At 42.7% G+C, this 12,331-nt stretch overlaps 1 protein-coding gene across 1 annotated transcript in view; it reads right to left on the bottom strand.

Moving 5' to 3' along the window:
* Positions 1 to 12,331, bottom strand: part of C2CD2L (C2CD2 like) — a 114,729-nt gene that overhangs the window by 68,479 nt on the left and 33,919 nt on the right. The window contains exons 2-3 of the mRNA XM_075840081.1: positions 10,542 to 10,637; positions 6,696 to 6,815 (exon numbers count right to left, since the gene is read on the bottom strand). Of these exons, the coding sequence (XP_075696196.1) occupies positions 6,696 to 6,815; positions 10,542 to 10,637 (216 nt within the window). The remainder of the gene's footprint in view (positions 1 to 6,695; positions 6,816 to 10,541; positions 10,638 to 12,331) is intronic.

Below are 12,331 nucleotides of genomic sequence, written 5' to 3'. Positions count from 1 at the left end.
TATAAAACATATAAAACAAAAAAAAAATATAAAAAATAAAAGCTAAAAAAAAATAAAAATTGTTAGTTTAGCCAATTTAACTGGTTAGTTTAGTATTAGGGTTAGTGTCAGGGAACCGTCAAAAAGCGTAGTTAGGTATAGTGTCAGGGAATTTAGCGTCAGTAAATCGGTCACCGTAGATAGGCTTAGCGTTAGGGATCCATCACCGTAGTTAGGTTTAGCGTTAGGGAAGTCCACATAAAATTTAGTTAGGTTTAGTGTTAGGAACCCTCGCCCTAGTTAGCTTTAGTGTCAGGGAAGTCCACTTGCTCTCTAAAAACAAAACACGCATTTGTGCTATCCTATTGCTCCCAGTTAGGGATTTATTTTTTTGCTGTATATAAATTTTGTCTTAGCACAACAAGCATGTCCCAACGGACATTTACTGCTGAAGAGGCGTATGCATTTCTGGCCTCCGACACCGACTCGTCGGATGGTGATACACTATTTTGTCTACCTCCTCATCCAGCGATGAAGAGGAGGGACCCCCTAGGAGACGCCCCAGGACCACCACCATAGTTGAAATCCCTGAGAGAAGTGACCCCACAACAAGTGATACCCCTGAGCGAAGTGACCCCATTTGGACGCCCAAACCAGACCATTACGAACCCCAAATCCCTGAGTACACGGGCAGCCCAGGGATCAAATTTAACACGGCAGGGTTCAGTGAGATGGACTTTTTCAATTTCTTCTTCACTGATGACTTTATAGAGCTAATGGTCTCCCAGACTAATTTATATGCCCAACAGTATATCACCAAGAACCCAAACTCATTTTAAGCCCAATCCCAGAGGTGGACTCCTGTAGACGCAGCAGAGTTGGGCAAGTTCTGGGGACTGCTCTTGAACATGGGGCTTCTGAAAAAGCCATCCATTAGGACCTACTGGAGCACGGACATCTTATACCACACCCCGATGTACCGTATGGCCATGTCCAGGATGCGTTATGAGGCAATACTTCGCATCCTACATTATGCCAATAATGAGCAGTGCCCACCTCGAGATGACCCCAGTTTTGACCGTTTATATAAACTAAGACCCTTATTAGACCATTTCAGTGCCCGGTTTGCCCAAGCATACACCCCCGAGAAGTGTATTTCTATAGATGAGTCCCTGGTACATTTTAAAGGGAGGCTTCAATTCCGCCAGTACCTGCCGAGTAAGAGGGCAAGGTATGGCGTGAAAATGTATAAGCTGTGCGAGAGTGCATCAGGGTATACCTACAAATTTAAGATATATGAAGGGAAGGACAGCAGTATTCAGCCCCCAAAATGCCCCCCCTTCCTGGGAATTAACGCAAAAATTGTGTGGGATTTGGTGAACCCACTGCTGGACCAGGGTTACCACCTCTACCTGGATAATTTTTATACCAGCGTCCCACTCTTCAAGTGCCTCGCTTCCAGAAGGACTGCGGCATTGCTAGAAAAAAAATCTTAGAGGCCGCCCTAAAACACTGCTTGGGCAAACACTCAGAAGGGGTGAGAGAAGGGCACATTCTAGCAGCAACATATTGTGTCAAGTACAACGACGAGAGATGTCCTTGTATTGACAACAATACATGGCCACACCAATACCCATGTACTTGTACGAGGTACCAGTACAGAGACCCCCAAACCAGATTGCATCCTGGACTACAATAGGTACATGGGAGGGGTGGACTTGTCAGATCAAGTCCTGAAGCCCTACAGCGCCATGCGGTGTGGTATAAGAAGCTGGCCGTGCACATCATACAGATTGCATTGTACAATGCGTACGTGCTACGTCGATGTGCAGGCCAGAGGGGAACTTTCCTGGAATTTCAAGAGGTGGTTATAAAGAACCTAATTTTTTGGGACCAGGAAGGAGGGGCACCCAGTACTTCTGGAATCGAGGCCACACGCATCGTACCAGGGCGACACTTTCCAGTAGTTCCCCAAACCGGTGTAAAGGGAAAGAGTCAAAAGAGGTGCAGAGTCTGCTATAAGAGGGGGGGTAAGGAAGGACACAATATACCAATGCGACACGTGTCCCGAAAAACCAGGGCTCTGTATTAAAGATTGTTTTAAAATTTACCATACATCCCTTGATTTGTAATTTACCCTGATGCACTCCGCACAGCTTATCCCCCTCATATTTCCCTTCTGAGCCCTGCCATGTGCCCAAGCAGCAAATAACAGCCATATGTAGGGTATTGCCATACCCGGGAGAACCCACATTACAATTTATGGGGTGTGTCTCCGGTGGCACATGCTGGGCACAATATATCGGACACTGAAATGGCACATATGTATAGGAAATTGCAAACCTCACTCTGCACCATCTGCTGCGCATTATCTTTTACACAGTAACTGTGGGGACAAAATGCTCACTACACCTCTAGATGAATGTCTTAAGGGGTGTAGTTTTTAAAATGGGGTCACTTCTCGAGGGTTTCAACTGTACTGGTACCTGGGGCTTCTGCATACATGACTTCGAACCAGAAAAGCTCCAGTAGGCCAGATGGTGGTCCTTTCCTTCTGAGTCCTGCCATGGGCCCAAACGTCAGTTTATCACCACAAATGGGGTATTGCCGCACGAAGGATAAATTGGGCAACAAAATGGGGTGTTTTATTCCTTGTGAAAATAAGAAATTTTGATAAAAAATGACATCTTATTGGAAAAAATGTCATTTTTTTAATTTCACAGACCAATTCAAATAGGTGCTGTGAAAAAACTGTGTGGTCAAAATGATAAGAACCATAAATGAAATCCTTGAGGGGTGTAGTTTCCAAAATGGGGTCACTTCTGGTGGGTTTCCATTGCTTTGATACCTCTGGGGCTCTGCAAATGCGACATGGAACCAGAAAACCAATCCAACAAAATCTGGACTCCAACAAACACATAGCGCTCCTTTCCTTCGGAGTCCTCCCATGGGCCCAAACGGCAGTTTATCACCACAAATGGGGTATTTTTGCGCACTAAGGACAAATTGGGCAACAAAATGGTGTTTTATTCCTTGTGAAAATAAGAAATTTTGATCAAAAATGACATCTTATTGGAAAAAATATCATTTTTTTTTATTTCACAGCCCAATTCAAATAGGTGCTGTGAAAAAACTGTGCGGTCAAAATGGTAACAACAACCATAAATTAATTCCTTGAGGGGTCTAGTTTCCAAAACGGGGTCACTTCTGGTGGGTTTCCATTGCTTTGATACCTCAACACCTCTTCAAACCTGGAATGCTGCCTAAAATATTTTCTAATAAAAAAAGAGGCCTCAAAATGCACTAGGTGCTTCTTTGCTTCTAGGGCTTGTTTTAGTCCATCCACGAGCGCACTAGAGCCACATGTGGGACATTTCTAAAAACTGCAGAATCTGGACAATACATATTTAGTAGTATTTCTCTGGTAAAACCTGTGTTACAGAAAAAAATGGAATATTGAAATTCAGCAACTTTGTTTTAATTCCTGTGAAACGCCTGAAGGGTTAAAATACTTTCTAAATGCTGTTTTGAATACTTTGAGGGGTCTAGTTTTCAAAATGGGGTGTTTTATGGGGGTTTCGAATACATAGACCCCTCAAAGCCACTTTGGAACTGAACAGGTACCTTAAAAAAAAGGCTTGAAATTTTCTTAAAAATATGAGAAATTGCTATTTATGTGCTAAGCCTTGTAACGTCCAAGAAAAATAAAAGAATGTTCAAAAAACGATGCCAATCTAAAGTAGACATATGGGAAATGTGAACTAGTAACTATTTTGGGTGGTATAACAGTCTGTTTTACAAGCAGATGTATTTAAATTCTGAAAAATTCTATTTTTTCAAAATTTTCTCAAAATTTTGCAATTTTTCACCAATAAACACCGAATATATCTACCAAATTTTACCACAAACATTAAGCCCAATGTGTCACGAGAAAATCTCAGAATCGCTTGGATAGGTTTAAGCATTCCGACGTTATTACCACATAAAGTGAAATATGTCAGATTTGAAAAATGGGCTCTGAGCCTTAAAGGGGTTGTCCCAAGTTGACAAATGGAGCTATAAAGCTCCCCCATGTAAAAAGAAGAAGAATTCTAATTACTTGTCCGTCGTCCAGCGATGTCGTTTTCTTGATATCGTTGATTAAAGTTGGTCGGTTCCTCTTTGTATCCTGCTCGTTTCCTAGGTTCCCGGCCACCGCTATTTACCTTTAGCGGTGGCCGCGCATGCGTAATGACATCCTCTGCGTCCTGAGCGAGATGCAGTGGAAGGCACCCGTCGCGAGAAGTCTGCGCTCCGCTAAAGGTAAGTGTGTGTGTCTGTGTTTGTGTATATATGGGTGTGTTTGTGTATATGTTTGGGTATATGTGTGAGTGTATATATGGGTGTGTTTGTGTATATGTTTGGGTATATGTGTGAGTGTATATATGGGTGTATATGTGTGTATATTTTTGTGTTTGTGTATATGTGTGTGTTTGTGTTTATGTATGTGTGTATATATGTTTGTGAGTATATGTGTGCATATGTGGGTATGTTTGTGAGTATATGTGTGCATATATGGGTGTGGGTGTGCTTGTGTATATATGGGTGTGCTTGTGTATATATGGGTGTGCTTGTGTATATATGGGTGTGCTTGTGTATATATGGGTGTGCTTGTGTATATATGGGTGTGCTTGTGTATATATGGGTGTGCTTGTGTATATATGGGTGTGCTTGTGTATATATGGGTGTGCTTGTGTATATATGGGTGTGCTTGTGTATATATGGGTGTGCTTGTGTATATATGGGTGTGCTTGTGTATATATGGGTGTGCTTGTGTATATATGGGTGTGCTTGTGTATATATGGGTGTGCTTGTGTATATATGGGTGTGCTTGTGTATATATGGGTGTTTATATGTGTTTGTGTATATGTTTGTGTGTGGATGTTTGTGTGTGGTTGTTTGTGTGTGTGTAGGTGAGTATAAGTATCGGTATTGTTCACATTGCTAACTTTTTTTTTATGTTGTTGCAGATTTTGATGTACCAATTGGACTACATCTTCGATTCGTTGGACTACTGCGTAGATCTAAGTTTTTTGAAAATTTTAATAAAATGGTTAACGAGGGTTTTGTTGGGGATTTCTTATTTCAATAAAAAAAATTGTCTTTGTGTGGTTTTTTTTCAAACTTTATTAGTGCCTAGATAATGGTAGTTGGCTGATTGACAGCGTCCATTATTAAGGCGGTGCAGAGGCTAGCACTAACCACCCATTATTACCCCGGTACCCACCACTACCAGGGGTGCCAAAAGAGCTTGGTACGATCCAGTACCCGACCATCTGTTGTGATGGTCGGGTACTGGGGCGGCCGTAGGCTGGTATTATGAGGCTGGGAAGGGCCAAAAACAGTGGACCTTCCCACCCTTGTAATGCTAGGCTGCTGCTGCTGTGTTGTATCGGGCTGGTTATAAAAATGTGGGGGACCCCCACGTCGTACAAGCAAACATACATACATACATGCAAACATACATACATACATGCCAACATACATACATACATGCCAACATACATACATACATGCCAACATACATACATACATGCCAACATACATACATACATGACAACATACATACATACATGACAACATACATACATGACAACATACATACATGACAACATACATACATGACAACATACAAACATGACAACATACATACAAACATGACAACATACATACATACATGACAACATACAAACATGACAACATACATACAAAAATAAACTCACCTAAGACGTTCCCACGAAGAGCTGAACGGTCCTGTCACTTTTCTTCTCCCATTCAGAATAACAGAGCGGTGGGCGCAGAGGACGTAATCACGTGGGCCTGATCGGATTACGTCATCTGCGCCACAACGCATTGTTACTATGAATGCGAGCGGCGCCAAGAAGAAGGAAGATAGCAAGTGACAGGACCGTCAAGAGCACCGTTAGAACGTCTTAGGTGATTATTTTATATATTTTTAGTTGTTCGCCGGGTGCTGATGCAGCACCGGTGCGGCGGGTACAAAAATGTAGTGACAGGGTGGGGGAGGGAAAAGTGGCTTGCCGAAACGGGGTGAATGTAGTGTCGTGTAGTGTACAGTACATTCACGGTAAGTGCGTCTCAATCGGGCTTACCATGCCCGCTTGAGACGAACATTCTCCCGATGTTGCTAGAACTACAGTATCTAGCAACATCGGGAGCGCGCACACTGCAGAGCGGAGCGGCTTGATTGACATCGAGCCGCTCACGCCCCTTTTTAGAAAAGATAACCAGCACTTGCTGAGTTATCAAGTGTAAAAAAAAAAGGCACTTAGGAAATGAATTTTAAATTTTTTTTAACACCAAGTGTTTTACAATTCATTTCCTGCTTAGAATGTATAAAAAAAAAATTTTAGTCAACTTGGGACAACTCCTTTAAGGCCAAAACTAGGCTGCGTCCTTAAGGGGTTAAAGGAATGAATGGGGGAAAAGGACGTCCTGTCCACACAAGGCACTGTGGCTGTTGGAGAGTCCTATTGCTGGTCACATGACAAAGCTGAGGACCAGAAGGTAGTGTATAACTCAGAAATACAGCCACCGGTAAGACGATTACCTTCACCACAGTTTACATAGTGTGCCTTTCCAACGAGCCACAGAATAAAAATAAAAAAAAGTTTGTGGGAGTGCCCCTTTAACAACAGGATTATAAGGTTTTTCACCTGTGCACTTTGTATAGTTAAGGAGACTTGGTAGATATCACAGGATACAGTGGCCGGGGACTCTTGTGTCACAAACAGTGGAAATCTCATGGTGTCAGCAGAGAGATGGCAGAGTAATACCTGCAACAGGAAAAAAACAAGCAATAGTAAAACACACCACGTTCCCATGGCCTCAGCCCTTGACTTCATCCGAGGGACACACGTTATATTCAATATCCCCTCTCCCCACTGTTCTCAGCCCCCACTCTCCTTTACAATAATTGGGAGATGTGACCACATATCCCCACCAAACCTTACAAAATGATGCAGGCTACTGTTCCTCTAATCTATTGTAAGTACATTTCTATCCTATCTTTTTTTGTGCATTTACAGCTCTCCTAACCGTGCCAACTGCAGGGGGGGGGGGGGGGGCAATAGAGTGACATTCACAGCACCTCCTACAGTGACGGCCACCCTCTCCTATATTCAGTAATAACGATAAAACCCCCAAGTATAGTGCCATCCACATATATACAGACAGTGTCCTCCTATATACAGTGCCCTATGTATATTTTAGTCTACATACCCTTTATATTGTATTTATCATTTTTTTCTGCATTCCCTCTAAAACCAGTCAACAACGTAGATGTTCCACATTCAGCTTAATTTTATGGACCGGTGGGTGGAGATCTACTTAACCCCTTAAGGACCAGCCTATTTTAGACCTTAACCCCTTCCCATCAGATTTTCATTTTCGTTTTTTCCTCCCCACATTCCAGAAGCCATAACGTCTTTATTTTTCCGTCGATATAGTACTAGGAGGGTTTGATTTTTGCAGTAATAGTTGTAGCTTTTCGTAGCACCAGTTATTTTGCCGTATAATGTACTAGGAAACGGGAAAAAATATATATTTGTGGGGTAGAAAATGAAAGAAAAGCGATTCCTCCATGTTTTTTTGCGCACTGTATTTATGGAATTCACTGTGCAATTAAAACAACATGTTAATTTTATTCTGTGGGTCAATACGATTACAGCAATACCAAATATATATATTTTTTTTCTATATTTTACTACTTTTACATGTGAAAACCTAAGTGTAAAAAAGAAAATTTATTTTGCGTCGCCAAACTCCGAGAGCCATAACTTTTTTATTTTCCGTTGATTAAGTGGTATGAGGGCTTATTTTTTTGCAGGATAAGCTGTAGTTTTTGATACCATTTTTGTGTACATGCGACGGTTTGATCACTTATTTCATTTTTTTGTAGGAGATTAGGTGACCAAAAAAAATATAGACATTCTGGCGTTTAAAATGTTTTTGTTTTTTTTACGCCGTTCACCGTGCAGGTTAAATAATGATATATTGTAATAGTTCAGACTTTTACGGACGCAGCGATACCAATTATGTTTATTTATTTTTTTACTATGATCTAGGGGGAAAATGGGAACTTTTTACTTTTTTTATTAGTCCCCCCTAGGGGATCGTCCGATCGCTTGCACGATATACTGCAATACTAATGTATTGCAGTTTATCGTGATTCTGACAGGCACCTATTAAGCCCTGCCGGAGGCAGAGCTTCATAGGTGTACAAAGATGGCGGACCTGGGGGCGTTCATTAAGCCCCCAGGCAGCCACAGCAACCATCGCCCCCCCCCCCCGCACGATTGAGTCACGGGTGGCGCGATGACCTGTTAGAGGGGGGTCGCCCCCCTTTTTCTGACGATTTAAATGCCGCGGTCGTTATTGACCGCAGCATTTAACGAGTTAAACTAGCGGGATCGTGCTCGAGCGCGATGCCGCTAGTTACTCTGAAGGGTCGGCTGTAACATACAGCAGACACCGGCATCGTAGGGAGCGAGCTCACTGCGTGAGCCCGCTACATACTTCCCCTACCCGACTTTGGCGTATGGATACATCAAATGTCGGGAAGGGGTTAATGACCAAGCCATGTTTTTTCCATCGTCTCATTCCAAGGGCTATGGCCTTTTCATTTTTGCGTCGACATAGCTGTATAAGGTCTTGTTTTTTGCAGGACAAGTTGTAATTTTTAATAGCACCATTTTGGGGTACATAGAGTTTATTGATTAACTTTTATTAACTTTTTTTTGGGGGGGGGGGGGGCAGAAAAAACCCCCCAAACAAACAGCAATTTCGCCACACTTTTTTGCATCCTAAATTTACGCTGTTTACGGTGTGGTATAAATAACACAATACCTTTTTTCAGTGGGTTGTTGCAATTGCAACGATACCAAATTTGTATAGTTTTCGTATGTTTTACTACTTTTACACAGTGAAAACAAATTTTTTTCAAAATTATTTGTTTTTGTGTCTCCATATTTGAAGAGAAGTAACATTTTAATTATTTCGCCGATGCAATTGTAGGGGGCTTTTTTTTGCGGGACGACTTGTAGTTTTTATCGGTACCATTTTGGAGTAGATGTGACTTTTTGATCACTTTTTATCACATTTTTTTTTATGGCTGGATTCAAAGAAAACAGCAATTTTTGCATTTTTTACGACGTTCACCGTGCGGGTTAAATGATGTAATAACTTTATAGTCGGGGTAGTTACGGACGCGGCGATACCAAATATGTATAACTTTTTTACTTTATTTTGTTTGTTAATAATAAAGCCGTTTGTAAGGGGGTTTTTTTTGTTTTTTTTCACTTTTTATTAAACTTTTTTTTAACTTTTAAACTTTTTTTTTACAAGTCCCACTAGGGGACTTCACTATGCGATTATCCGATCGCATTTAGAATACACTGCAATACTTCTGTATAGCAGTGTATTATGCCTGTCCGTGTAAAATGGACAGGCATCTGCTAGGTCATGCCTCTGGCATAGCCTAGCAGGCATTCATGACAGGCCGACCTGGGGGCCTTTATTAGGCCCCCGGCTGCCATCGGAGACACAGACACTCGGCGATCTGATCACCGGGTGTCAGTGAGATGAGAGGGAGCTCCTTCCCTCTCTCCAAAACCACTCAGATGCGGCGCACGCTATTCAGCACTGCATCTGAAGGGTTAAACGGGTGAGATCGATACTAATATCGATCTCACCTGGTCGAGCAGCCCTCAGCTGCCTCTGGTAGCTGAGAGTAGGGAGATTTGACAGCTCCCTGCTCTGTTTACTTATTCCGATGCAGCGACGTAAAAACCCTATGGGCCGGTCACTAACGGGTTAACCCAGAGGACAATTTGGTATTGAATTACGTTTAAGAGGCTCTGTCACCAGATTATAAATGCCCTATCTCCTACATAATCTGATTGGCGCTGTTCACCAATCAGCGTCATACGCTACTCATTGTGCCCACCCAGCTTCTTTCACTGCACAATCACGCTGCAACAATGGGCTGGAACAATGAGAAGTGTCTGACGCCGATTGGTCAGCGTCATACACTCCTCTGTACAACGCCCAGTTAGTAAAAAGTAAAAACACGCCAACTTGGTCATTAAGAAAGTAATTAACATAAGTCTAAAATTGCTCATAACTTGCTCAAAAATGATCGTTTTTTTAAATAAAAACCAGTTATCTACATTCCAGCACCGATCAGATTATGTAGGAGACAGGGCACTTATAATCTGGTGACAGAGCCTCTTTAGTACTACTATATAACAGAGGTACACCACTTTCCCTCGATTTAGTGGATGTCCGCTGCTCCACCTTCCTACATTCTGTTGTATGTGGAGTTACGAGGACCTTAGGAGCCCTGTATATAGAAGCATTTTATACTCACAATGTCGAAGCGTTTTTTCTTTCCATTATAATAGTGCAGGGTCATTTAATAAAAGAATGAAATCTAAACCGTGCAGCAACGTCATCGATGCACGTAGATCACGCTCAGATTACTGACAGATTAAAATGCTTACCATAGAACTGTCAGAATGTCTTGTACACGACACATGACTGATGTGCACATTGGGCTGGAGGGTGATATTCTCATCAAACATCATCTGGACAGAACTCTGCAGCAGAAAGAATAAAAACAAAATTTGCAAATATCAATAGTCACCGCAAAGACGTATACCGCTCTGTGGCCAATGTACGTTGGAGCTATACGTTGGGGAATACTCCCGTTGTATAAATGTGAACAGAGTTTAAAAGGGTAACTAAATTTTCAGAAAACTTATGACATGTCATAGTGACACGTCAGAAGTTTTGATCGGTGGGGGTCCGAGCACCGAAACCCCCACCGATTGTTAAAACAAAGCAGCAGAAGAGCTCGGGTTAGCGCTGAGCCGCTTAGTTTATAATCGGCTTTTCTTGGAAAGTCGAGCAATCGGTGTACGATGTAGACTTTCTATTGAATCCGTACACCGTTACCTCAGCTTTCCAAAACCCGATCAGAAACCAAGCAGTTCAGTACTCGCCCGAGCGCTTCTGCCGCGTCGTTTCAGCGATCGGCAAGTGTCTCAGTGCTCGGACCCTCATCGATCAAAACGTCTGACATGTGACTATGACATGTCAGTAGTTTTCTGGAAGTTTAGTGAACAAAAAATGTACAGTAAAAATGTGTTTATAAGTTGAATACTGCAGACCGCTGTGCTCAAATCTGCTAACATCCCCTGCACCAAGTTTATGGTAATCTGCATTCAGGGAAGTGTAATCCTTATACCAGAGACTGTACAGTAATTTGGTGTAGGAAAAAAACTGTTGTAGTTGTGTATTAGGCTGTGTTCACATCTGAATTTGCCATTATGTTGTACTGCTCCGTAAGAGGATCAGAACAAGGGAATAAATAACCAGACGCGCAGCTTCCGTTGCACCGCGGACACCACTGAGTTTAACAGATTCCATCAGGGTGTCCGTGGTTTTGGCAGAAACAATAGTGCAGCATGCTGCGCTATGGTTTCCGGTATTTTCGGCAGAATCTGCAATGGAGGCCTAACGGAGCCTCCAACGAAAATGTGAACAAGGCCTTAGGTGTTCAATCCTTTGCATAAAGGAGTATTCTAATGTTATAATGTTATAGCATATCCCTTGAATATGCCATAATATTATGATTGATGGCGGTCTAACTACTTGGACCCCCGCTGATGTCGAGAAACACGAACCGAAGTTCATTCAAGTGAATGTAGCGGTGTTCGTTTGTCTGTAGAGAAGGGGCACAGAAGGGCCGTCATACAGAAAATCACTGAAGTAGCGCATAACTAATGCTGCAGCCCCTTGTTTCCAAAGTTTAAGGCTATGTTCACACGGGGTCTTTTGCCGAGTTTTTTGACGCGGAAACCGCGTCGCAAAACTCGGCAGAAACGGCCCGAGAACGCCTCCCATTGGTTTCAATGGGAGGCGTCGGCGTCTTTTTCCCGCGAGCAGTAAAACTGCCTCGCGGGAAAAAGAAGCGACATGCCCTATCTTCGGGCGCTTCCGCCTCCGACCTCCCATTGACTTCAATGGGAGGCAGGAGAAAGCGTGTTTTCTGCCCGCGGCGCTCAATGGCCGCGGGCGAACAACGGCGCGATAATTGCTATTCACACGGAGTATTTTGGGGGAGGAATATCTGCCTCAAAATTCCGTTTGGAGCTTTGAGGCAGATATTCCTCCCCCAAAATACTCCGTGTGAACTTAGCCTAAGGGGGTGCCAGAGCATATTGCAATCAGATTTTACGGATGTGAATAATAGAATGAGCTGCTATGTCAAGTGCCAGGGACCATGAAG

Source organism: Rhinoderma darwinii, chromosome 10 (genome assembly GCF_050947455.1).
Source record: "Rhinoderma darwinii isolate aRhiDar2 chromosome 10, aRhiDar2.hap1, whole genome shotgun sequence".
Classification (NCBI taxonomy): Eukaryota; Metazoa; Chordata; class Amphibia; order Anura; family Rhinodermatidae; genus Rhinoderma; species Rhinoderma darwinii.
This window is presented reverse-complemented; position numbering and strand designations above follow the sequence as displayed.